This window comes from Polyodon spathula, chromosome 9 (assembly GCF_017654505.1).
Source record: "Polyodon spathula isolate WHYD16114869_AA chromosome 9, ASM1765450v1, whole genome shotgun sequence".
NCBI lineage: Eukaryota > Metazoa > Chordata > Actinopteri > Acipenseriformes > Polyodontidae > Polyodon > Polyodon spathula.
In genome coordinates, this window is record NC_054542.1 from 50821821 (window position 1) to 50849096 (window position 27276).

The 27276-nt window shown below is 41.7% G+C and overlaps 1 protein-coding gene across 1 annotated transcript in view; it reads right to left on the reverse strand.

Annotated features, from left to right (window-relative positions):
• LOC121321016 (gamma-aminobutyric acid receptor subunit gamma-3-like) overlaps window positions 1-27276 on the reverse strand; it is a 175980-nt gene that overhangs the window by 132198 nt on the left and 16506 nt on the right. Inside the window, exon 3 of the mRNA XM_041259911.1 lies at window positions 1005-1072. Within this exon, the coding sequence (XP_041115845.1) occupies window positions 1005-1072 (68 nt within the window). The remainder of the gene's footprint in view (window positions 1-1004; window positions 1073-27276) is intronic.

A 27276-nucleotide genomic window follows, 5' to 3' on the forward strand; every position in this document is an offset into this window, starting at 1 on the left:
CCACCACTGTAAACAATGGCTGAAAGAGCCATCCCACCACTGTAAACAATGGCTGAAAGACATTCCTACAATTCCTACAAAGTGTGGTCAGTTCTGGGAAGTAATCCGTTAACCCTTTACAGGGGTTAAACCACACACAATGTTAGTGCTGCAGGGAGAGATAAAAACAGATTTCTTTATTCCAAGGAGAACAGCAGTGTAAATCAAACACCTCTACAGTGTCTGGGTGTTTTAGGTAGTAAGTGAAACAAGATTTTCATTGCTATTGTTTTGTGTTTAAGATTTTTAGTAAAGTTTGGTACATCCTTATTGGAGTGCGTTGATAGAAAGGATTAGTGTTGGCTATAGCTTACGCTCTCAGGATTCTGTTTATTTGGCTGTTCCAATGGTTCAAACCCGTATGTGAGCATTACCTTTTGCATATCAACCCTCAAAGACGTTAAATTGTTTCCATCATAGTATAACAATGGCATTTGATAACTCTTTCCTTCTCTGGTTTTAAAGATCATATTAGGGAATTTCTTAGAACCTCCTGCCAATGCTTCTCCTTCAGTCCACGTTAACAAATAGATCCATGTCTTATTTATTCTGCTCTTTGATAACTGTATGCTGCTGATTAAATCTGAACCTCACGTGTTTTGATCATGATTTTTATACATTGCAATTGTTAATGTTCTTCCAGGACTCCCTTGTAAACAAGTCATTGCTCTCAATGAGTAAATCTCCTGGTGAAATAAATAAATCAAATGCAACATTTAGTGATAACAGTAGTATTGTAGTGCTCTTTACTCTTATAAAGATGTTTGCATGATTCTTAAAAAGACAATATATGTGAGCAAGTAGGCTCCAACAACAACTATTGTATCACAATCTGATCATTTATTGAAAACCTGACCTACTGTATGATTCCATAGCATTGTTTGAATTACACTGAGTGAAAATACCACAACACCCTGCATATGGACCAAACCATTGTTCCTATATTACTAACAGGCATCACTTACCATATTTATTGATGACACTGGTCCGATGCTGTTAACATAAATGTCCACATCTATGACTGTTGGTTTTACTGTGAAGTAAAAGAAACAGAATTAAAGCTACCAGGAAAATAATAATAATATAATAATAATAATAATAATAATAATAATAATAATAATAATAATAATAATAATACTTTGTTTACATATACATAATAATCCAAAATGTATTTTTATATTTATGTTTATTGTCCCACGATGGTTCCTAGTAATCATTTAGTACTGTTTTGGCTATCTGTCAGATGTCATAAAACCAGCAGAATATTTTGCATTAGGGGCTGTCTCTCGGAAAGCCTTAGGAAAATGACATGTCTGCAATGAGGTCATTATAAAAAGACCACTGAGTGCACCGCTAATTTCTCCCCCCTATACTTATACTTGCCTCATTTGTTTCCACCTTTCCCAGGCTTGCTCAGACACAGTGCCACGTGTAAATATGCTGGTGACTTTATGAAGCATGTTACGTGTCCTTACATGCAGAAAGAGTTATAAATGACGATTAATAACAGATATCACTGGGTACTAAACAGCTACAAATAAATAATTTGCAAAATCATGGGTGTAAATTATTCCTTTACCATACCCTCAAAACCAATGAAATAGCTAGTGTATTCCAGTTATAATTCTGGATGTCAGTGAATAGCTAAAGGTTTAAGAACATTCTTTTAAACAGAAAGAAATGTGTATTTTTAAGAACTATACTGTTTAGGATGGATTGCTCCTGATGAAATCCATTTCTTATAATTCATAATACAAGCCCAGTTATCAGACTCATCCTACACATTGACAGCAGGGTTCAATATGGGTGGCTTCATTTCTAATACAGTTTTGGAATCAATGAATTACACAGCAAGAGCAATATGCCTTATTTCATTGCTAATGGGGTGTTTTGAAGGGAAAACCCAAGAGAATCAAATTAATGTGGACCGATGCTGTTATGTCCTCTTTATATAAAAAGGATCTTCTATCTCCACCTGTTGTTTACAGGTCCTCTGTGCACATGTAATTACTGTCCGTGTTGGCAATTCTATGCACCACTCAACATAATTAGCCTCATTATCGTGTTGGATTATCCATTTCAAATCTTTCCGGGTTACATACAGGATTAAAACACATGTCTGTTACAATACTGTAGTAGGCATGTTGTCTTGAAAGTATTTTTTGCTTTAAAAAAATGCCTGCATTTCCAAACCAGATAATGCAAACAAAGTTTAAACTCTGACCATCAGAGCTCTTGCTATGAGCTGAATATTTCGGTGAGATACAGGGGTTGATAATTCAGAGGAACTTTCGAGGCAAATAGATTTTTGAAAATCTTTATAGACATCTAAAGGGAGGTAAAAGCAATTTATCTGATGGCAACGTAGGTCACACTTTTCCTATCACCTAAGAAAGGCTTATTAACGGAAAGACTTGTGAAAGTCAACTCATTTCACATGATACTCCAGTATGAGCCTCTTCACAAAACTCTGATCATGCCTCTTCCTCGTCTCTCACTAGCTAACACTACACCGAAACAGCTTCACCTGTTATCTAAGGACTTTGGACATCACATGGCAATGTGGATAGTACTGCTTGCATGAGGAGGTATGCATTTATTAACACTATTGTAGACATACGATTAACACATAGTGCGAGCCAATTTCAGTATTAACAATTATAACTGGCTAAAAGCAATACCAACAAAGTCCAACAGAAAAATCTAATACGTCTTTACTGTGCCTAAAATACCCTGCATTTCTGATCAATAAAACCTTTTATATATAAGATGTGAAATTGGCTTGTCTGTAACCAGGCTATAATTGTTATATAAGAGAGTTTCTCTTATGTAAGCTTATGAAAAGAATTGGCTTGATTTCACATAGAGAACTGGGTACAATATTGTATCCATACTGCAGCATGTGAGAGGCGGGTGCCCCTATAGTGTTTACAGTGTGTTCACTGCATCGTGTGAGAGGCGGGTGCCCCTATAGTGTTTACAGTGTGTTCACTGCAGCGTGTGAGGGGCGGGTACCCCTATAGTGTTTACAGTGTGTTCACTGCAGCGTGTGAGGGGTGGGTACCCCTATAGTGTTTACAGTGTGTTCACTGCAGCGTGTGAGGGGCGGGTACCCCTATAGTGTTTACAGTGTGTTCACTGCAGCGTGTGAGGGGCGGGTACCCCTATAGTGTTTACAGTGTGTTCACTGCAGCGTGTGAGGGGCGGGTACCCCTATAGTGTTTACAGTGTGTTCACTGCAGCGTGTGAGGGGCGGGTACCCCTATAGTGTTTACAGTGTGTTCACTGCAGCGTGTGAGGGGCGGGTACCCCTATAGTGTTTACACAATGCAGTGTGTGGGTACCCCTATAGTGTTTACAGTGTGTTCACTGCGTGTGAGGGGCGGGTACCCCTATAGTGTTTACAGTGTGTTCACTGCAGCGTGTGAGGGGCGGGTACCCCTATAGTGTTTACAGTGTGTTCACTGCAGCGTGTGAGGGGCGGGTACCCCTATAGTGTTTACAGTGTGTTCACTGCAGCGTGTGAGGGGTGGGTACCCCTATAGTGTTTACAGTGTGTTCACTGCAGCGTGTGAGGGGCGGGTACCCCTATAGTGTTTACAGTGTGTTCACTGCAGCGTGTGAGGGGCGGGTACCCCTATAGTGTTTACAGTGTGTTCACTGCAGCGTGTGAGGGGTGGGTACCCCTATAGTGTTTACAGTGTGTTCACTGCAGCGTGTGAGGGGCGGGTACCCCTATAGTGTTTACAGTGTGTTCACTGCAGCGTGTGAGGGGCGGGTACCCCTATAGTGTTTACAGTGTGTTCACTGCAGCGTGTGAGGGGCGGGTACCCCTATAGTGTTTACAGTGTATTCACTGCAGAGTGTGAGGGGCAGATACCCCTATAGTGTTTACAGTGTGTTCACTTCAGCGTGTGAGGGGCAGGTACCCCTATAGTGTTTACAGTGTGTTCACTGCAGCGTGTGAGGGGCAGCGTGTGAGGGGGGTACCCCTATAGTGTTTACAGTGTGTTCACTGCAGCGTGTGAGGGGCAGGTACCCCTATAGTGTTTACAGTGTGTTCACTGCAGCGTGTGAGGGGCGGGTACCCCTATAGTGTTTACAGTGTGTTCACTGCAGCGTGTGAGGGGCGGGTACCCCTATAGTGTTTACAGTGTGTTCACTGCAGCGTGTGAGGGGCGGGTACCCCTATAGTGTTTACAGTGTGTTCACTGCAGCGTGTGAGGGGCGGGTACCCCTATAGTGTTTACAGTGTGTTCACTGCAGCGTGTGAGGGGCGGGTACCCCTATAGTGTTTACAGTGTGTTCACTGCAGCGTGTGAGGGGCGGGTACCCCTATAGTGTTTACAGTGTGTTCACTGCAGCGTGTGAGGGGCGGGTACCCCTATAGTGTTTACAGTGTGTTCACTGCAGCGTGTGAGGGGCGGGTACCCCTATAGTGTTTACAGTGTGTTCACTGCAGCGTGTGAGGGGCGGGTACCCCTATAGTGTTTACAGTGTGTTCACTGCAGCGTGTGAGGGAGGGGCGGGTACCCCTATAGTGTTTACAGTGTGTTCACTGCAGCGTGTGAGGGGCAGGTACCCCTATAGTGTTTACAGTGTGTTCACTGCAGCGTGTGAGGGGCGGGTACCCCTATAGTGTTTACAGTGTGTTCACTGCAGCGTGTGAGGGGCGGGTACCCCTATAGTGTTTACAGTGTGTTCACTGCAGCGTGTGAGGGGCGGGTACCCCTATAGTGTTTACAGTGTGTTCACTGCAGGTGTGAGGGGCGGGTACCCCTATAGTGTTTACAGTGTGTTCACTGCAGCGTGTAAGGGGCGGGTACCCCTATAGTGTTTACAGTGTATTCACTGCAGAGTGTGAGGGGCAGATACCCCTATAGTGTTTACAGTGTGTTCACTTCAGCGTGTGAGGGGCAGGTACCCCTATAGTGTTTACCGTGTGTTCACTGCAGAGTGTGAGGGGCAGGTACCCCTATAGTGTTTACAGTGTGTTCACTGCAGCGTGTGAGGGGCAGGTACCCCTATAGTGTTTACAGTGTGTTCACTGCAGAGTGTGAGGGGCGGTACCCCTATAGTGTTTACAGTGTGTTCACTGCAGCGTGTGAGGGGCAGGTACCCCTATAGTGTTTACAGTGTGTTCACTGCAGCGTGGGGGTAGCTGGTTCTCAACTGTGTATAATATTGTATCTATAGTGCAGTGTGTGTTTAATATGCTTTCCCATACCTCGCTGTTCTTTACAATGCTTACCCATGCTCTTGCTATGCTTCTACCATGGTAAACAGGGAGCACATTGGGACTGTCACTAGGCTGAGCATGTGGGCACTGTGGCCAGAGCATTTCATACCTGCGCTGGCTGTGAAACACAAAGCCACAGCACAACAAAGTGGTTTACACTTTACAGCACTTTCAGCCATTGTGTCCAAGGCATTGTACTTTAGCTGTAGTTTGAACATTACAATGATTATCTATAACCCTGCTGCTTCAATGCCCCTTGGAAACTGATTCAGCCTTAGTGCCTTGATGTTCTAGGAGTCATGCAGAGAACTGTAGCTTTCATTACCCTTCTACAGAACATTAAACAGCACTGTCTCTGCTACTTACATACCCACTCAGTGGAAATCCCTGGAAGACTGCCACGTGGAGTTAAAACAAATCACAATGTGACCAAAAAGAGGTCTCAGCCAGCCTTGGACAAGAGTTGACGTTCTGAGTTGGAGACAGCAGTCCAGCAGCACATGGGGTATGTTCTGCATGAAGGGATCATACTAAATAAAATACAATTGCTACAAAATACATCTCCCCGTGCAGTCTCATGTTAATTAAATGTACAGTGCAATAAGCGCAGGAGCTCTGTTTGAGATGTATTGCTGGTGGTATTTTATTTAGAGCAGCAAAAGAAATATACAGAGCATTTTGCAGCATCTTCATGATGTCAATAGTTAATCAGCACAATAAAAAGTCACTGCAACTGCTCTAAAACAGAGTTTGTCATCTAGTGAATTTTATCCAAATATAAGTGATAAGCTTCTTCTGATGCTCAAATATAAGTAACACATTTCTTTTGATGCTCAGTATAGTATACAGTGGAGGTGACAAGCTGGGACATTTCCATACATAGCCTGATTTACACAGCAAAAAAAATATGTTATGACATGACAGAAGTAAAATACAAAACTCTGATCTATTTTTGTATGAAGTAGGAAAGCATTTATTTTGGATGCAAAATAATAGCAGCTTGTGTCTTTGTTCCATTTTTGATTTTACAGTTAAACAGTGATACTGCAGTTTGCTGTGTTTATTGATATATTTATTTACTAGCTTGCTTAACTCTTGTAACATGCTTCTGTGGCAAACTGTTTCAATGTTCAAGTCAGTGTCCATCTAAATGGTAAAGCTGTGATGTGGAAAAGATTTGTTTAATTTTGGAAAGGACACATTACCTCTATTTAGATGTCTTGCAGTATCATAAAAAAATCATGAGGTGTCTTTAAAACAGGGTATGAAAATGTGTGTGTGTCTTGCAGGGTAAGTGTTAACACACGTGCACTCACACACACGCACGCACACGCATGCACGCACACACACACACAATGTACTGTAGCTGTGCTGTGTGGGTGAAGCCACTGGAGATTAAATGGAGTTGAGCACCCTGGCTGGTCTATTTCTGATGCACGGGTTACACTTTCTGTTGAAATGTGACCTGACTATACAGCAACTCATCTGTATTCTTTATGGGGACAGCAAGGGCTTTCTCCATTGAGGTACTAGCTGAATTGAATAACGTGTCAAGCAATTCCTACATTACCTTCTTGCAAGGCTTCTAACAACAGTTCAAGTCTCATATTCTTTGGTATTCATTTAAACGTGGCATTATAGTAATGAAAGATTCACACTTCTGTAACTAAGTCTCCATTTACTGTGCATTATGTCTGTAGGCATATTGTGTCTGTGAAGGTTTTCAGTTAATGACTTTCTGGGTACACACTGTTTCCATCATGAGATACTGTAAAAGTGTTCTACTAGATGCTGCTCCATCCCTGCTTCATTATTTAATGTATGCAACACTTTGGCCAGGTACAGGTACAGGTACTAAAGAAGGTCATGCCATGGTGGATATGGAACAAGTGCTTCATTGAACTGGCCCATGGAAATGAAAAGAAGTCCAGTTCAATTATGATGCAAGTTTCTTCTGGGGTTGCAGTACAACTGCGTCTAAAATTACATGCTTGGGTCGGGTTCAATCTGTGCTGTTGTTGTGTAAAAAAACAAATTGTGGTCTAGGAGGCTGTATGGTCAAAGTGGTTAAAGAAACACCCTTGTAACCAGGAGGTACACAGTTCAAATCCCAGCTGAGCCAATGACTCACTGTGTGACCCTGAGCAAGTCACTTAACCTCCTTGTGCTCTGTCTTTCGAGTGAGATGTTCTTGTAAGTGACCCTGCAGCTGATGCATAGTTCACACACCCTAGTCTTGTATCTTGTAATGTGCTTTGTGATGGTGGTCCACTATGAAAGGAGCTATATAAAGATTATTATTATTATTATTACAACTGGCTGCAGCAACACTGAGTGATGTATATGCATGGTAATTACATAGTAATCTATTTCAATATAAAATCTTTATATCCTATGAGCATCATAACCACACAAATAAAGCAGAAAAAGTATTCAATACTGGTCATCACTATTGTATTGTACCAACAAGTAAAGATGTCATCCTTTAAAGTAGCTTTGTATACTCAGGATCATATACAGTGTGACTCGGCTCACATTGCAGAACTTTCTCTGAGCCTTAAACCCCTGAGACACATGTAATTAAATAGTGGAGGTAGCTATAATGGAGAATGCTATTTGAAGAGCAATCTCAGACATTTACCCTGAAAAGCTCTAAGAGCCGAAGACTCTGATGTTAGCATTCATTTATAAATATCGTCCTGCTCCCCTATTAAATACATATTCAACAGGCCTTTATAAAAGAACACACAGAAACCATCTTACATTTTAAGATTAAAGGACTCTAGCTTGGATAATACTTTGTAGATGACAACTTTACAGGGTCCTCACATTTTTATTCTTATGTTTTGTTAACAAAATGATCTTTCTTTTATGAAATGGGTTGCTGTTGTTCAGCAGATCAAGACAAAGCATGTGCCAGTTACAGCCGCTGCTGCGCCTCCCATTTGAGTGTCCCCTTAGGGTTCATTGTATTTGCTGCTCATTGCTTGAGATCCCTCATAACGGTTTCTATGACATCCCTGACTCAGACGCAGAACAAACTCTCAATCTGGTTTCTTGACATGTATCATTCTTTATTTTGTTTCCAGCAGCTTTGATTTGCAATAGTATTTTTGGATAATGGCATTGGCTATTAATTTCTTTTTTGTACCGAAGAGGTATTGATCTCAGATCACAATGTATTGCACTTCATCAATGCATTTCGAAGCTCTTGAGGGTCGTAGTAGTTACTTTTCTCTACTCTGTGCATATAGCTGTATATCTTCCTAATTGACAGCAATAACAATGGACAGATCAGTTGTGATGAACAAGGCGTGAGAGACGTGGAGCGACTGGTGTGGCAGGGGGGGTTACGACTGGAGACCTCAGCGGCTTCTAATGCTAACGGTCTGTAGTGTGTTATAAAGATGAAATCTCATTGGCTAACAAGTGTTCTGACCTGGAAAATTGTGGACACATGCTAACTTAAGTTGAGAGGAGGGGGTTTGGTGTAGGTTGGTGCTGTTAGATAAAGAAATGTTACAATAAAAGCAGAATGAGACTGGCACCAAGTCAAGTTTTAACTGAGGGTCAGCACACAGACCTTTCTCCATTCTTAACTTATATAAACGGCCTAGAAAAATAAATAAATTGTAGGCTTTAGAAGAAATGCTGAGCAGACACATCTGGGAGAAGCTGCAGACACAGAGCTCACAACAACCAGCTTGCTTTAGTGCTGATTCAAATCAAAGTAATGCAAGGCAATTTAACAGGGGAACAAAATGTGTTAACTGAAAACAAAAGAAAATATATTAAAGCAGGCAGTGCCATATACAGACATCTAAATTCAGAAAACTTTTAGAAGTAAATGGCTGAGTGCCATCTTATTTCTGTTGTCACTGCAAAAGTTTTCCAAGCATACATAGAATGCCATAAATATAAATATTATCATGGGCCCCCCACGTTGTTTTTTAATAAGGGTGCGAACATCTGCTGACAGATAGGATTAGAATCTCCTAAACGAATCCCTATTGTACAGGTGTGCTTACCCTGATCTACACACACTCGAATGCACTTTAAATGGGATTAGAATCTCCTAAACGAATCTCTATTGTACAGGTGTGGTAACCCTGATCTACACACAGTGATATCAAATTGCTCACCCTCGTTCACACAGCAGCCATGAGGGTTGTCCACACATTCATCTCTGTGTGCCTAAACTAAGAACAAAGGACTGGCTTTCCAGCTCCTTTTTAAAGCATGTGGCCAGGGTTCATTGATAATCAATCAATCAGTCAATCAATCAATCAAGCAATTAACACCAGGCCACATTCTGCACATGGATTTGTCAGGGATGGGGGTTCAAATGTCATCCCTGACAAATCCATGTGTAGAATGTGGCCTGGTGTTGATCGCCAAACTTAAATTATTGTTATCTGAACTTTATATACACAACCCAAACAAGAACATCTATTTCCATGTGCAGGGCTTCTGCCCTGTCACACACACACACACACTATACATGTAAAATAGTTCAAAGATTTCTCCATAGACCTGTATTTGAAACATGTATAAAGCAATCCATCTTCAGTACAGTGAAAGGGCGATGGGATCACTGTATGTTCCTGGAATCCACTGGATCCTGTGCAGATTTACAAGTCACATTAACCCACTGCTGCAGAATGCACTGCACGTGAGCCCAGTCCAGTCAGCAGAACCAGCTCTGCAGTGTGCTGGTTAAACATGTGCAAATTTCAGAGTGACGTATAAAATGCAAGCAAAGAACCACAATGTCCCACATTGGAAAACCTGGGTTCATATACATATAAATCATAGGAACAAATAATCAATTTATATTTAATCCACCCCCTAGTGTTAGGTGATTCATTTCTGATTTGACAAGATTATTCTAGTATTCTAGCATGGCTGGGGTAATAGTCTACTTTTTATTTTGCTTTTTTTAAAGTTATAGTACTAGTAGAGTTTTAGTTTATCTTAGTTTTCTATTGGAACTTTACTTGCCAAATTCAGCCCTCATGCAGCATTACATTGTGTAGTTAAAGTACCCTTTCAAACAGGTTATCAACGTTGGGAAATATTTAATCCAGTATAGATACTGGGAACAAGATTAGGATATAAATGTCTCTGCAGGTAGATCATTCATTTAAAGGAGATCATTTTTGTACAGGGATAGACTGAGTTTCTATCATTTTCAAATATGGTGGAGATTTTAAATATCAGGGGTTGAAAAAGGAAAAAAAAATATATATATCAAAGATGCCTGTCATGACTAAGACCCATTTTCCCCATGACTTTATTTCTGTTGCTAAGCACTGGATTGATCCTGGTCTGAATATGGCATAGAGCAGCTATTTGACACAGTGACACAGCTGCAGCTTTCATGCCAAAGCATAAAGTGACCAAGGGTGGATGCCACAAGGGTAACCATGTGTAACTGGGTACCCATCATTTAACAAGCCTGTATAATGAACAAACACATGGCTCTTCTTTGACAAGTTTCCTAGGTGATAATTGCATTTGGTCTTGGGTATGCTCTAGACTTGTGGGATACTGAGGGATTAATAGTAGCCTGTGGTTAATTCACAAGAAAGCTGTGCTGTTGCTCTGTTTCATTACCATCTATCACAAAACTAAAAGCATTGGTACACTGAGGTATTATCCTCATCATCAGTCTTTTACTATAGTCTACAATTATCATTGCAGTCAATTGGGCATCTAAATGGGCATCTTTTAATATAACAATATGCAGTTCTGCAAATGATTACAATCACAGCATAGAGATGGATTTGGGGAAAGAGATGGCATGAGTACTTTTACACTGTCCAGTGGTTTTAGGGCTGTCCAAGATAGTCAAACACAATACAGAAAATAAATGACAGCCCTGCCTCTCTCCCTAGTCCCTTGTCTATAGAATACGAAGACCCATATACATTAAGTTCAACATAAGGGTCCATCTGCACCTAAATAAACAAGTCTGCAGGGAATCATTGTCTAACCTTATAACACACATAACTGAAGCTTTTTCTGGAAAGATATTTTTTCCCAGATGAAATACACATGCATAGCAACAATACATCTCACCTTTGTTTTGGCTGATATTTTTGCAAGCATTTTGCAGTCTGTAATTGATAAGGAAATTGGGTCCCACTTTAGTTCCAGCATCCATTAATATGTCTCTATAGACACGTTACAATAATATCAAGCAAGGGATAGCAGTGTATTACAATATACTGTTAATGACACATCAGCTCCATGTATGTATTAGGTTTCATGTACAGTAATGCCTTAGTGGCATTGTTTTACAAAACAGTTTGCATATCCTATTACTGGTAACCACTGTTCTATACTGATTCACAAGATTCTGTGTAGCACATTTGTAAAGGGTCTACAAATTTGCGATTGAACCACAGTAGTAACCCAAGTCTCCTAAGTATGTGAAGTATCCTCGTTCCCTGTGTATAGTCCTGATATACTGTGAAGTAGCATCTTCGTTCCCTGTGTATAGTCCTGATATACTGTGCTGTAGTATCTTCGTTCCCTGTGTATAGTCCTGATATACTGTGCTGTAGTATCTTCGTTCCCTGTGTATAGTCCTGATATACTGTGCTGTAGTATCTTCGTTCCCTGTGTATAGTCCTGATATACTGTGCTGTAGTATCTTCGTTCCCTGTGTATAGTCCTGATATACTGTGCTGTAGTATCTTCATTCCCTGTGTATAGTCCTCATATACTGTACTGTAGTATCTTCGTTCCCTGTGTATAGTCCTGATATACTGTGCTGTAGTATCTTCATTCCCTGTGTATAGTCTTCATATACTGTACTGTAGTATCCTCGTTCCCTCTGTATAGTCCTGATATACTGTGCTGTAGTATCTTCGTTCCCTGTGTATAGTCCTGATATACTGTGCTGTAGTATCTTCGTTCCCTGTGTATAGTCCTGATATACTGTGCTGTAGTATCTTCGTTCCCTGTGTATAGTCCTGATATACTGTGCTGTAGTATCTTCGTTCCCTGTGTATAGTCCTGATATACTGTGCTGTAGTATCTTCATTCCCTGTGTATAGTCCTGATATACTGTGCTGTAGTATCTTCATTTGTGTATAGTCCTGATATACTGTGTGTAGTATCTTCATTCTGTGTATAGTCCTGATATACTGTGCTGTAGTATCTTCATTCCCTGTGTATAGTCCTGATATACTGTGCTGTAGTATCTTCGTTCCCTGTGTATAGTCCTGATATACTGTGCTGTAGTATCTTCATTCCCTGTGTATAGTCCTGATATACTGTGCTGTAGTATCTTCGTTCTCTGTGTATAGTCCTGATATACTGTGCTGTAGTATCTTCGTTCCCTGTGTATAGTCCTGATATACTGTGCTGTAGTATCTTCTTCCCTGTGTATAGTCCTGATATACTGTGCTGTAGTAGTTCCCTGTGTATAGTCCTGATATACTGTGCTGTAGTATCTTCGTTCCCTGTGTATAGTCCTGATATACTGTGCTGTAGTATCTTCGTTCCCTGTGTATAGTCCTGATATACTGTGCTGTAGTATCTTCGTTCCCTGTGTATAGTCCTGATATACTGTGCTGTAGTATCTTCGTTCCCTGTGTATAGTCCTGATATACTGTGCTGTAGTATCTTCATTCCCTGTGTATAGTCCTGATATACTGTGCTGTAGTATCTTCGTTCCCTGTGTATAGTCCTGATATACTGTGCTGTAGTATCTTCGTTCCCTGTGTATAGTCCTGATATACTGTGCTGTAGTATCTTCGTTCCCTGTGTATAGTCCTGATATACTGTGCTGTAGTATCTTCGTTCCCTGTGTATAGTCCTGATATACTGTGCTGTAGTATCTTCGTTCCCTGTGTATAGTCCTGATATACTGTGCTGCAGTATCTTCGTTCCCTGTGTATAGTCCTGATAGATTGTGCTGTAGTATCCTCGTTCCCTGTGTATAGTCCTGATATACTGTGCTGTAGTGTCTTCGTTCCCTGTGTATAGTCCTGATAGATTGTGCTGTAGTATTTGTGTAGAAGGTTGGGGTTAAAACACATTTTCACTGCAACTGATGATTTATTTCAAAGTTTAAAAATAGTTTTTAAATCACATTGGTTTAATGTCTCTATTAAATGCAACTTATTGTTTGGGGTTAGTCATTATTAGTCACCATGTGGGATTTGTGATCTGACGATACCCTTTAGGCACAAAGGGGTGATTTAACAAGATTGTTTGATTCTGCTTCACTGAGTCAGCACTTATATTAAATGGGATTGGAGAGCTCAAGGGGGGGGGGGCGTATCTCTGATAGCATGACATTATGAGGAGGTACAGTAAAAACTGTAGATGGGAAGGCTAATGGAACTTCACGCACCTCGAGTTTCTTTAATTCCCTGACACGTTTTTATTAACTCCCCTATAAACACCTTTTCTGATGTAGCCAATTCAAATAGAGCTCTCCCATGCAGTGTTAATTAACAACATCAGGACCTGTAAAGTAACTGTAATAAATGGCCTATTTAAATGAGAATAAAAGGAGCATGCAGAAGTAAAGAAGCCAGGAGTATTGTTTCCCATTCTAAAGGGACCAATTTCGGAGACTCTCCTAGAAGGTATTAGAGGGCATTATGCTGTCATTGTTGGTAGTTTCAGTGGCAGCACAGCTCAGGTAAGACAGCAAAAGGACATTTAGCTTGGCATGACATTTTAAACAGAGTGAGCTTTACTGGGTCTGGACAGAAACTAACCATGGATCCAATCAAGTTAAAGTGGAAAAATGTAAAGCAGAAAATCGCACAAGACAACAGCTAGGCAGCAAACCATATCGACGTGGGGAGAGTACAGATCTGGCCCTAGACATCACTGGAGGACCAGGATCAAAGGGACTCCACCGAATATCCTGAATTTGCTGGTGGAGGTGAGACAGAGCTGCATCACAGTGTAGACAATACAGGAGGTACTGAGAATACAGCCTGTGATCCTGACGACCATCAGATTGATTTAATGAACAAGCCCCTTCCAAGAAAGGCAATTATAATGACAACACTCCACCCAAAACCCAGACTCCTGCGTGCATGTATCCCATAGATTTATTAGCCTTCCCATCTATATCTTCTACCCGTGGTTGGGAGAAAAATGTACTATCAGGTGAAAGTAAAAGGCGCCTCTATCGCACTACACTAGGAGAAAGCGACAATCAACATAAGACTAGTCCAAAAAGAGACCCAATGGGCACATGTTGAAATATGTCTTGCAGAGAAGAATGTTCAACTGAAAAGTTGAGGCAAAACTCTGCATACGCCTCCTTAAAGCTCGTTTGAGATACTGGAAAGACAATGAAGATCTCTAAAACCATTACTGTACATATAGTATCCATCTTCCAAAAAAAAAACAATCAGTAAAAAAAGTCTTCACTTTAATTATTTTGTTTTTATTCATTCACCGTGAAATATACCTGGAGTGTTTTTGCTCTGTAAATTGATACATACACAAGGGGGTCAAGAAGAGCTACTTCCTTGTAGTGACTCCTGGGCAACGTCTCTGACAGCAAAAAGCTCTTCAAATCGAACTTACCATGCAATGCTTAAGCAAAGCAATGTTGGGCTTGGTTAGTACTTGGATGGGAGACCACCTGGGAATCCTGAGTGCTGTAGGCTGCATGTTAAGCTCATATATATATATATATATATATATATATATATATATATATATATATATATATACACACACACACTTTGAAGTATATATGATGTGGCCATATGTGACCGAGTAAAAAAAACAAACATTCAAATAGATTCAGGTGCAAACAAAAAATATAAATTATACACACAATAGCAATAACTTCTAATAGCATTATTATCATTGGGATCAGTCATTCCAGCTAGATAACAGATCTTGTCTTTCGTTAAAGACGACTCACTGTTGCCTCTGTCGAGTATCTCGCTGGAATGACCACTGCATTGGCCATTCATTTATCATTTGCATTATTATTGTTACTCCCTTTGCTTTTACTTACTTCTGTCTCAGTTATAATTTTGAAATCATATAGGATGACATTATTTAGATAATTTAGAGCTCAGTTTGCTTCAATGAAATCCCCTAACCATTGTTCCCAATCTTGTCTAGTCTTTGTAGCCTGCCCTAAGAGTCTGCACACTGTAAATCTAGGATAAGGCCAGTCAAGCGTCACTGCACTGGAGGTGCAATATTGCAATGACAAGATATGAACACAGTATTTGGGTCATACAAAGTGTACTGTGTAACATTAATATGACTTTCCTGAACTGCACTTCTATTGTTCTGGGAATGTAGAATAACCTGGGATTAAAGACACACTGAATGCTGTGGTACACAGTCAAACCTAGATTAGTGATACTATGCTTGTTAGAATCTGACAGGCAGAGCCCTGAATACTGTGTTCAGCTCTAAAGACATGATTCCCCATGAGAATGCTGATGGAAGTAAGTGAACTGGGCTCATCCCAGGGCTAATGGTATAAACCTGCTGTTCTCATATTATTTCCAACGGAGACCCTCTTTGAAGTGATCTGGGTCTGTCATTCAAATAGATCGAGTTTTATCATTAACATAACTGTATGATTCTTAATGATGCAGTATGGACTTCTACAAAATATTCAATGCAATTGATTGACCAGGGAACCCCTGATATTAGCTATGTCTGTAAATAAAATACAAAAGTACATCAAACTCTGGAAAGTGGGAATTTAATTGGAATTCATGACTTATACAATGGACTACTTGATTACCTCCTGTCTGGAAAAAGTAACAAAATCAAATGTTACATTTGCATTTTTGTTTTAGGTCAAACATGTAGGTGTCTGCAGCACAACCATGAACTGCATTTCTGTTACAGGATAAACTAGAACTACAGACAATGGAGTGCATAACCAGACACCAGCCTGATTGCCTGATCTAGCTTCCCTCTGTACAGCACCAGGGCTCTGTTTATGTGTTCCTACTCAACCCAGCCAGGCATTCCTTCAGCTAACATGCAGCATCATGTTAGAATGCTGTCTCCATGGAGATCAGATGTGGGAAAGGCACAGCTCAGTGGTTGCAATCGATAGAGAAGAAACATCAATTGTACTATACATACTAATCCCATTATTACACTCCACTGTCAACCCACTGGCAACACCAGAAAAGAGTAAGAAAGAATCCCACACTTCTAGTCTATTTCAGAAATGATTATCCCCTGGATGCTGGGTGCACTGTACCTGTACCCATGACGTGGTTGTCCAGTAGATCACAGGTTCAAATCCAGGCTATGTCACTGCCGACCATGACCAGAGGTTCCTAGGGGGCAGCACAGAATTGGCCGAGCGCGACCCGGGTAGGGAGGGCTTAGGTCAGCAGGGAAATCCATGGTTTACAGCACACCAGTAACACTTGTGGCCTATAGGGCACCTGTGGTTTGACAGCTGAGCCATCAGATCTGTGTTGTCCTCCAGCACTATAGGTCTGGTGGCCTCGCTGTGGATCCACAGTGCAAAACATGACAGATTGGCAGGAGCACGTTTCAGAAGACGTGTGTTCCAGACACGACAGATCGGCAGGAGCACGTTTCAGAAGACGTGTGTTCCTGGCACGACAGATCGGCAGGAGCACGTTTCAGAAGATGTGTGTTCCAGGCACGACAGATCGGCAGGAGCACGTTTCAGAAGATGTGTGTTCCAGGCACGACAGATCGGCAGGAGCACGTTTCAGAAGACGTGTGTTCCAGGCACGACAGATCGGCAGGAGCACGTTTCAGAAGATGTGTGTTCCAGGCACGACAGATCGGCAGGAGCACGTTTCAGAAGACGTGTGTTCCAGGCACGACAGATCGGCAGGAGCACGTTTCAGAAGACGTGTGTTCCAGGCACGACAGATCGGCAGGAGCACGTTTCAGAAGACGTGTGTTCCAGGCACGACAGATCGGCAGGAGCACGTTTCAGAAGACGTGTGTTCCAGGCACGACAGATCGGCAGGAGCACGTTTCAGAAGACGTGTGTTCCAGGCACGACAGATCGGCAGGAGCACGTTTCAGAAGACGTGTGTTCCAGGCACGACAGATCGGCAGGAGCACGTTTCAGAAGACGTGTGTTCCAGGCACGACAGATCGGCAGGAGCACGTTTCAGAAGACGTGTGTTCCAGGCACGACAGATCGGCAGGAGCACGTTTCAGAAGACGTGTGTTCCAGGCACGACAGATCGGCAGGAGAGTTTCAGAAGACATGTGTTTTGACAGATCGGCAGGAGCACGTTTCAGAAGATGTGTGTTCCAGGCACGACAGATCGGCAGGAGCACGTTTCAGAAGACGTGTGTTCCAGGCACGACAGATCGGCAGGAGCACGTTTCAGAAGACGTGTGTTCCAGGCACGACAGATCGGCAGGAGCACGTTTCAGAAGACGTGTGTTCCAGGCACGACAGATCGGCAGGAGCACGTTTCAGAAGACGTGTGTTCCAGGCACGACAGATCGGCAGGAGCACGTTTCAGAAGACGTGTGTTCCAGGCACGACAGATCGGCAGGAGCACGTTTCAGAAGACGTGTGTTCCAGGCACGACAGATCGGCAGGAGCACGTTTCAGAAGACGTGTGTTCCAGGCACGACAGATCGGCAGGAGCACGTTTCAGAAGATGTGTGTTCCAGGCACGACAGAGAAGATTTCAGATGTGTGTTCCAGGCACGACAGATCGGCAGGAGCACGTTTCAGAAGAGGTGTGTTCCAGGCACGACAGATCGGCAGGAGCACGTTTCAGAAGACGTGTGTTCCAGGCACGACAGATCGGCAGGAGCACGTTTCAGAAGATGTGTGTTCCAGGCACGACAGATCGGCAGGAGCACGTTTCAGAAGAGGTGTGTTCCAGGCACGACAGATCGGCAGGAGCACGTTTCAGAAGACGTGTGTTCCAGGCACGACAGATCGGCAGGAGCACGTTTCAGAAGACGTGTGTTCCAGGCACGACAGATCGGCAGGAGCACGTTTCAGAAGAGGTGTGTTCCTGGCATGACAGATCGGCAGGAGCACGTTTCAGAAGACGTGTGTTCCAGACACGACAGATTGGCAGGAGCACGTTTCAGAAGACGTGTGTTCCAGACACGACAGATCGGCAGGAGCACGTTTCAGAAGACGTGTGTTCCAGGCACGACAGATCGGCAGGAGCACGTTTCAGAAGATGTGTGTTCCAGGCACGACAGATCGGCTGAAGCACATTTCAGATGTGTGTTCCAGGCACGACAGATCGGCAGGAGCCCGTTTCAGAAGAGGTGTGTTCCAGCCTCTGTTTCCCACGTCACCAGGTTACAACAATTGGGCATTCCAAATTAGGGAGAAAACCAGGGTAAAAAAAAAACATAAATAATAAAGATTAATAACATAGGGGAACATAACGTAGATCTTCTTTTTAACATTGTGTGATCAAAGAAACTAGAACATGATATTGTAAAAGTCTACCGGAAGCCATAATAGTAGTACAGTATTTCATGTTAGATTTCGAAATGTCACATTTTTTAATTGTTGCGAATTATTCATTATGTATGTGAAAAACTACAAATCAGTATGTAATTCAATATGTTAACATAACATTATTACCATTATTATTCAAGTTTATCAAGCTCACTGTCTACCAGATGGTGATGTCCTCTTATTAGTGTTCAGTTGCTTAAATATCAAGGATGTTGTTGCATTCAGATATTATGAATCATTTACCCTTTAGGTATTTCCATGTAGACGCTGGCCTCAGGCAGTTTATAAGGGAATGAGAATGTTTTATGTTATAGTTTGACCTCCATTTCAGTCTACAGAGGTTAAAGCGCAAAAGATTTTACAAAAAAATAAATAAAAATCTTGTGTCTTATTAAAGAAGCAGCCATTTAATAATTCAGAGGTTAAACAGTTCTTCAGAAAGACCATGCATTCACATTGAACTTCTGGAATCTCATTTATTTTTTAATCATTTCTGAATGACAGTGCAGAAGTGTACCAGCAAGATGAGATTCCTCCCAATCTATTCTGTAAAAAAGATTGTCCCTAAAAAAAAATCATCAGGGCCCACCCACTCCTTCCCACTAGATTCTGTTGTAATTACTCATGTCCCTCAAAAGCAGGCAAGGTTCTGTCACACCCCCCCCCACCCCCCATGCACAAGCAAGTACACAGAGGCACTAACAGACCTTTTACAGCAAATGCAAATGCAATCTCATCTGGGTTCATGTATTTCATGCAGCAGGGGAATGCAAACCCTCATTAATACAATGCACAATTCCACACTGATTTTACTGGAACCATGTTGAATGGACTGGCCCTCCAAGAGGAAAAACATTTTCTGAAGATGTAGAAACTTCCATACAGGACTGATCAGTTCCTTCACATTGCCTGGGAGGATGGTCCAATGAACAGGCCAGATCTGACAATGCCAGATGGCAGTCGCTAGTCAGCACTTGTTCTACTGAAACAATCAACTGTAAGGTTCCACTGTTAAAATCCTCAATATACAGTGAGATTAGATCTTGAACACTGCATGTTTCAGATATCAATTCTGTGTTGGCAAAATTCACAATCAAAAACTGACACCTAGTTATCTTCCCAACCTTCCAGATATCCTTAACAAGAACAGCTGCTTGTGATGGGGTGAAATGTCCTGCAGAGGTGTGCGTACCATTCACATGTTCGGATGGATACCCACATATCCAGTTCTCATGAAACATGGTATTCCCATGCTGTAGCATGCGCTGTTGAAAATACCCTTCTGGGGATGCATGGAGGTGTCTGTCTGTCTTCTCTGTCTCTACATGTGTTCATCAGATAGAAGGCTGTGTGTTAAAGAAACAGGCTTGTAACCAGCAGGTACTCGGTTCAAATCCCAGCTTCCCCACTGACTCATTGTGTGACCCTGAACGAATCACTTAACCTCCTTGTGCTCATGAGATGTTGTTGTAAGTGACTCTGCAGCTGATGCATAGTTCACACACCCTTCTCGTATCTTGTAAAATGCTTTGTGATGGTGGTGCACTATATAAAGATTATCATTATCATCTGCATGAATATATCTGGAGAACCACATATTTAATTGTGGTTAAACATTGCTAATTGTTATACTATGCTGTTCTTTAATATGCAATGTGTTAATCACACTCATAGCTCTCATTTTGAGTTTACAGCCATGACAGCAGATGTATGTTACTGATGTACTGGTTTTTCAAGGTAAAACTCACTAGAAAGTCACTTAGACTACCATTTCAGCTAGTGACTTCAGCAGTTTAATACAGTAAATGGCATCCTCATGCAGTAGATATGCTTCCATTTTCAATGCTAAGCAGATGCAGATCTTCATGTCTTCTTATAAAAACAGAATACTCCATGAACACTGATAGAGAGCTGTGGTTATTTCACTCATGAGTAAATACATGTGTATTTACACATCATTACAATGTTAGTATGCATAGTTAAATGTACTTAATGTGTACATCTTTTTGTACGATATATGTAAGTATACAATTGTATCAGAAAAGGGTTAGGGTTAAGTTTAGAGTTAGGATTAGGAGTGTTAGCGTTATTTTATGTAAACAGTTGTACATATTAAGTACATTGTAACTTTGCATAATAACATTGTAATTACGTGTAAGTTCATATTTATTTTTTAAGTGACTACTATGCAAACAAACAGTAATTAGAGACACTCAATGCAAAGAGATGCCATGGCTTGTGGGTTAGTCAAATATCCTCATTCACAGAATATCTACAGTTCTCTATGTTGAATTCTCTACACATCCATCTCTTAATGAACTAGGCTTGTGAAACCTGACAATTAACACATTTCAATGAAGGACCACTGACAAGTTTAAAAAAAAACGTGAGTGTGTTTCTTTTGCTCCCACAAATAAATAGTGAAAACAAATTCATTTTTCAAACTGCTCCTCGTGTTTCTCGGCTGTTGTTTCAGTTAGAGAATCTGCTTTGTTTCATGCTTGTGTTTGTTATTGTTGTTTCATAGAGAATCTGCTTTGTTTCATGCTTGTGTTTGTTATTGTTGTTTCAGTTAGAGAATCTGCTTTGTTTCATGCTTGTGTTTGTTATTGTTGTTTCATAGAGAATCTGCTTTGTTTCATGCTTGTGTTTGTTATTGTTGTTTCATAGAGAATCTGCTTTGTTTCATGCTTGTGTTTGTTATTGTTGTTTCATAGAGAATCTGCTTTGTTTCATGCTTGTGTTTGTTATTGTTGTTTCATAGAGAATCTGCTTTGTTTCATGCTTGTTTGTTATTGTTGTTTCATAGAGAATCTGCTTTGTTTCGTGCTTGTGTTTGTTATTGTTGTTTCATAGAGAATCTGCTTTGTTTCATGCTTGTGTTTGTTATTGTTGTTTCATAGAGAATCTGCTTTGTTTCGTGCTTGTGTTTGTTAGTTTTCTATGTTGAGTACACACTGGATTTTATTTGTGCAGGTTTATAATCATGATTGCTTTTACATGTCACTGTATTTAGGTTAATATGCTGATTCACCTCCTACACTCCATTGAGTGTTAATTACTGTAGTTAACAGAATGATCAGTAGCTACCTGCACACAGCTAAAAGAAAAAGAGACCCAAGTTTGTTACAATGTAAATAAAATGAATATCTTTATGTGAATGAGATCTGGACAATACAGACTTCTGAAACACACAAGTACCCGCTTCACAAAATCTGCAAACAATCTTTAGACATATATACAACTGAAAAGTGCCCTTGAATGGTTATCTTTCGCCTGGCTTGCATTGTAAGAATAGATCAGAAGACACAAATGATCCTATTCTGAACGTAACGTAGCGTTTTATATATATATATATATATATATATATATATATATATATATATATATATATATATATATATATAGATAGATAGATAGATAGATAGATAGATAGATAGATAGATAGATAGATAGAGAGAGAGAGAGAGAGAGAGAGAGAGAGAGAGAGAGAGAGAAAAATTCGGCAGACATTATATAGATATGTACTTGCATTGAGATAAAAAGTGCATGCAAATATTGTTCTATTTTTGTAAAGTTGATCCGGCTCAGCGGTCTGAAGTGGTTGTGTATGTGTTGAAGGGTACTGGTATATCCATTGCTACAGCACCGCTGGAGATGCATGTTCTGTGTCTTACCTGATGATGGCAGCCTGTGGTTGCTTGTGTTGTCTGGTTTCTTTGGCTGATTGTGTGGGGGTGGGAATGATGAGTTAGAGTTAAAAACCCCAACGCCATGATCCTTGATTTTGCAACTGTAACTCTATGCTACAGAGATGAGCTGCATACACTCAGGAGGAGAGCGTCTGCTCTGCAGGAACGACAGCTACGCAGCCCTGAAACTGCAAGCAGTGCTTGAGAAGGCAATGCCCAGACAAGGCCGTATGAAGCAGCAGGAGTCATCGTACGGATACCAGCTCATAAATAGGTTAGTTTACGGGATGTTGATCCCATGTAATGTATAGCGAGGGTTACGTAGTGTAGCCGGTTCCTGGAGCAGGAAGCCTCGTTTATAAGGCTAGCACTCACCCTGTGTGGCACCTTTTATTTGTAGTTTTGTACTGTGTTTTATTTTGCCTTTTGTACAGTTTACTGTGAGTGTCCTCTGTGCGTTATCATCGTTGGTAGCATCACATGACCCGTTTATTTACTTTCTTTTGTATAAATAAATCCTGCATGCCTGAACAGCGTTTCAACTCTACGTCCCATGTCCCTCTTTATTGCCTAGCAATGATTATCCACACACGTGACACAAGCACCCTGTCACAATTATTCTATATTTAAGGTGATTGTGCTGGACAGATCCACGTGTTGGAAGGGATATATGAAAGACCCCATTTACAGAGCTAGGGAAATTGACAATGTGCTGTTGTTGAATTGTATTTGGATAATACACCAGGGTTAAAGAGTTTGAAGTCTTTAAACCTAGTGATTGCTTCCACTGTTCCCTTGTTTCTTTATGGTGTTTGCAATCATTGGGTTCTGATGCTTCAATATTGAGTTCTCATTTTTCTCTATAACTACCTTTATGCTAGAGCAAGATTTGAGCCTGTTTGGGGAATCCTAAGGGCCAGTGTCACAGGGAATTGGTTGACTGTGTAGAAAGTAGGTATCGCCTATCCTGTGATAGATATAGATAGATATATAGATATAAGAAATGGTCCTAGGAGAGGAAGGAGATATTGAACCATCTTGTTCTTGAACAGCGGTATGCAGCTCTCTGGCGCACTCTGCTGGAAAAGGAAAGTAGGGAGTTTACACTTCAAGCTGCACCGCAGGATAGCCATGATAAAATGTGATTTACCTGGAGTTACCACCTGATTTACTATGTTACCAGGGAGCTCTTCCATGAGACCCACTGCACTGACCAGGCACAGGCATGCTTAGCATCAGATACTGATGAGATCCACTGTACTGAACAGACCCAACCATACTTAGCATCAGATACTGATGGGACCCACTGCACTGACCAGACCCAAACATGCCTAGCATCCGACACTGATGAGATCCACTGCACTGACCAGACCCAACCATGCCTAGCATCCGACACTGATGAGATCCACTGCACTGACCAGACCCAACCATGCTTAGCATCAGATACTGATGAGATCCACTGCACTGACTAGGCACAGGCATGCTTAGCATCAGACACTGATGAGATCCACCGCACTGACCAGGCACAGGCATGCTTAGCATCAGACACTGATGAGATCCACGGCACTGACCAGGCACAGGCATGCTTAGCATCAGATACTGATGAGATCCACTGCACTGACCAGAATCAACCATGCTTAACATCAGACACTGATGAGATCCACTGCACTGACCAGGCACAGGCATGATTAGCATCAGATACTGATGAGATCCACTGCACTGACCAGAATCAACCATGCTTAACATCAGACACTGATGAGATCCACTGCACTGACCAGACCCAACCATGATTAGCATCAGGTACTGATGAGATCCACTGCACTGACCAGAATCAACCATGCTTAGCATCAGATACTGGTGAGATCCACTGCACTGACCAGACCCAACCATGCTTAGCATCAGACACTGATGAGATTCACTGCACTGACCAGGCACAGGCATGATTAGCATCAGATACTGATGAGATCCACTGCACTGACCAGAATCAACCATGCTTAACATCAGAGACTGATGAGATCCACTGCACTGACCAGACCCAACCATGCTTAGCATCAGACACTGATGAGATCCACCGCACTGACCAGACCCAACCATGCTTAGCATCAGACACTGATGAGATCCACTGCACTGACCAGGCACAGGCATGCTTAGCATCAGATACTGATGAGATCCACTGCACTGACCAGACCCAACCATGCTTAGCATCAGATACTGATGAGATCCACTGCACTGACCAGACCCAACCATGCTTAGCATCAGATACTGATGAGATCCACTGCACTGACCAGACCCAACCATGCTTAGCATCAGATACTGATGGGACCCACTGCACTGACCAGACCCAACCATGCTTAGCATCAGATACTGATAAGATCCACGGCACTGACCAGGCACAGGCATGTTTAGCATCAGATACTGATGAGATCCACTGCACTCACCAGACCCAACCATGCTTAGCATCAGATACTGATAAGATCCACCGCACTGACCAGGCACAGGCATGCTTAGCATCAGATACTGATGAGATCCACTGCACTGACCAGACCCAACCATGCCTAGCATCTGACACTGATGAGATCCACTGCACTGACCAGACCCAATCATGCTTAGCATCAGATACTGATGAGATCCACTGCACTGACCAGGCACAGGCATGCTTAGCATCAGATACTGATGAGATCCACTGCACTGACCAGGCACAGGCATGCTTAGCATCAGATACTGATGAGATCCACTGCACTGACCAGGCACAGGCATGCTTAGCATCAGATACTGATGAGATTCACTGCACTGACCAGACCCAACCATGCTTAGCATCAGACACTGATGAGATCCACCGCACTGACCAGACCCAACCATGATTAGCATCAGACACTGATGAGATCCACGGCACTGACCAGGCACAGGCATGCTTAGCATCAGATACTGATGAGATCCACTGCACTGACCAGACTCAACCATGCTTAACATCAAACACTGATGAGATCCACGGCACTGACCAGGCACAGGCATGCTTAGCATCAGATACTGATGAGATCCACTGCACTGACCAGGCACAGGCATGCTTAGCATCAGATACTGATGAGATCCACTGCACTGACCAGGCACAGGCATGCTTAGCATCAGATACTGATGAGATCCACTGCACTGACCAGGCACAGGCATGCTTAGCATCAGATACTGATGAGATCCACTGCACTGACCAGGCACAGGCATGCTTAGCATCAGATACTGATGAGATCCACTGCAGTGACTAGGCACAGGCATGCTTAGCATCAGATACTGATGAGATCCACGGCACTGACCAGGCACAGGCATGCTTAGCATCAGATACTGATGAGATCCACTGCACTGACCAGGCACAGGCATGCTTAGCATCAGATACTGATGAGATCCACTGCACTGACCAGGCACAGGCATGCTTAGCATCAGATACTGATGAGATCCACCGCACTGACCAGACCCAACCATGCTTAGCATCAGACACTGATGAGATCCACGGCACTGACCAGGCACAGGCATGCTTAGCTTCAGATTCTGATAAGATCCACGGCACTGACCAGGCACAGGCATGCTTAGCATCAGATACTGATGAGATCCACTGCACTGACCAGGCACAGGCATGCTTAGCATTAGATACTGATGAGATCCATTGCACTGACCAGGCACAGGCATGCTTAGCATCAGATACTGATGAGATCCACTGCACTGACCAGGCACAGGCATGCTTAGCTTCAGATTCTGTAGCTGATGATATCACACTCTCAAGTGGCATGGCTGTTGAATAAAAACAATGATGCATTATATTTGTGGGATAAGAAAGCTGTGATTGTGCCTCTCCAGGAAGAGAAGAATTCATTCGATCAACAGTGAGAACGGTGAGAGCAATTCTATCATCCACTCTGGGCAGCATTGTCAAAAGTATAATGTGGTGGAGTGACATGAAGTAGTCCTGGGAGTGGAAGGGATCAAACTACAACAGCTCAGACAGTCAGGGGTATTTTAAGATTCTTAACAAAGAAAGTAGGTCTGAATAAAAACATGTTGTTGCAGCACTTTGAAAATGATGACAAGGGAATTCTAATGTCTCCCTCAATCACGCAGTACGCTGCTTATATTAAACCACAGTGTCCCCTGCAATGTACATCAAAGAAAAGCCCTTTGCGCATCCTGACAACATTGACCTATTATAAAACAATACAGGAAGGTTTTCTCCATTGAGATACTTTTTTATTCTGATAAAAGTAGGGTAAAATGGCAGATTCCTGGATAAATCATTCGAAGCACACAGCTGTAAAGTAGGAAGGTATGATTGGTCTCATCTGTTTGTATAATAGGAAGGTAGCATTTCCATTAGCTATTTAAGTGCTATTTAAAACACCATGAACATCTACAGATTGGAAAAAAAGAACAATACAGAAAACTCTGTATCTCTTTGCACACCCAAAATGCAGAAATAAAAAATGCACACAAACCAAAGAGCTAAATAAATATATAATGAATACTCATATTTTAAAATGATATTATTATTATTATTATTATTATTATTATTATTATTATTATTATTATTATTATTATTATTATTATTATTTTATTTATTTGTAGAAAAAAGAAAATCCTGCAGAAGACATTAGTTTAGACTTTATTCACCTTGCATCAAGTAAAGATGCTTCAGGATTAACTGATGTGTAAAAATAAACTTTAATGAATCACATCAGGTGCAAAATATTGAAGAGGATGGAAATGAGAGACAACACCGTACTCCAAGTGATGAAAGCTCAAGGCTTTTCAGGATAAATTAAACTCAAGTATACTCCATCTGCAGGATGCTGTTCTGGTTT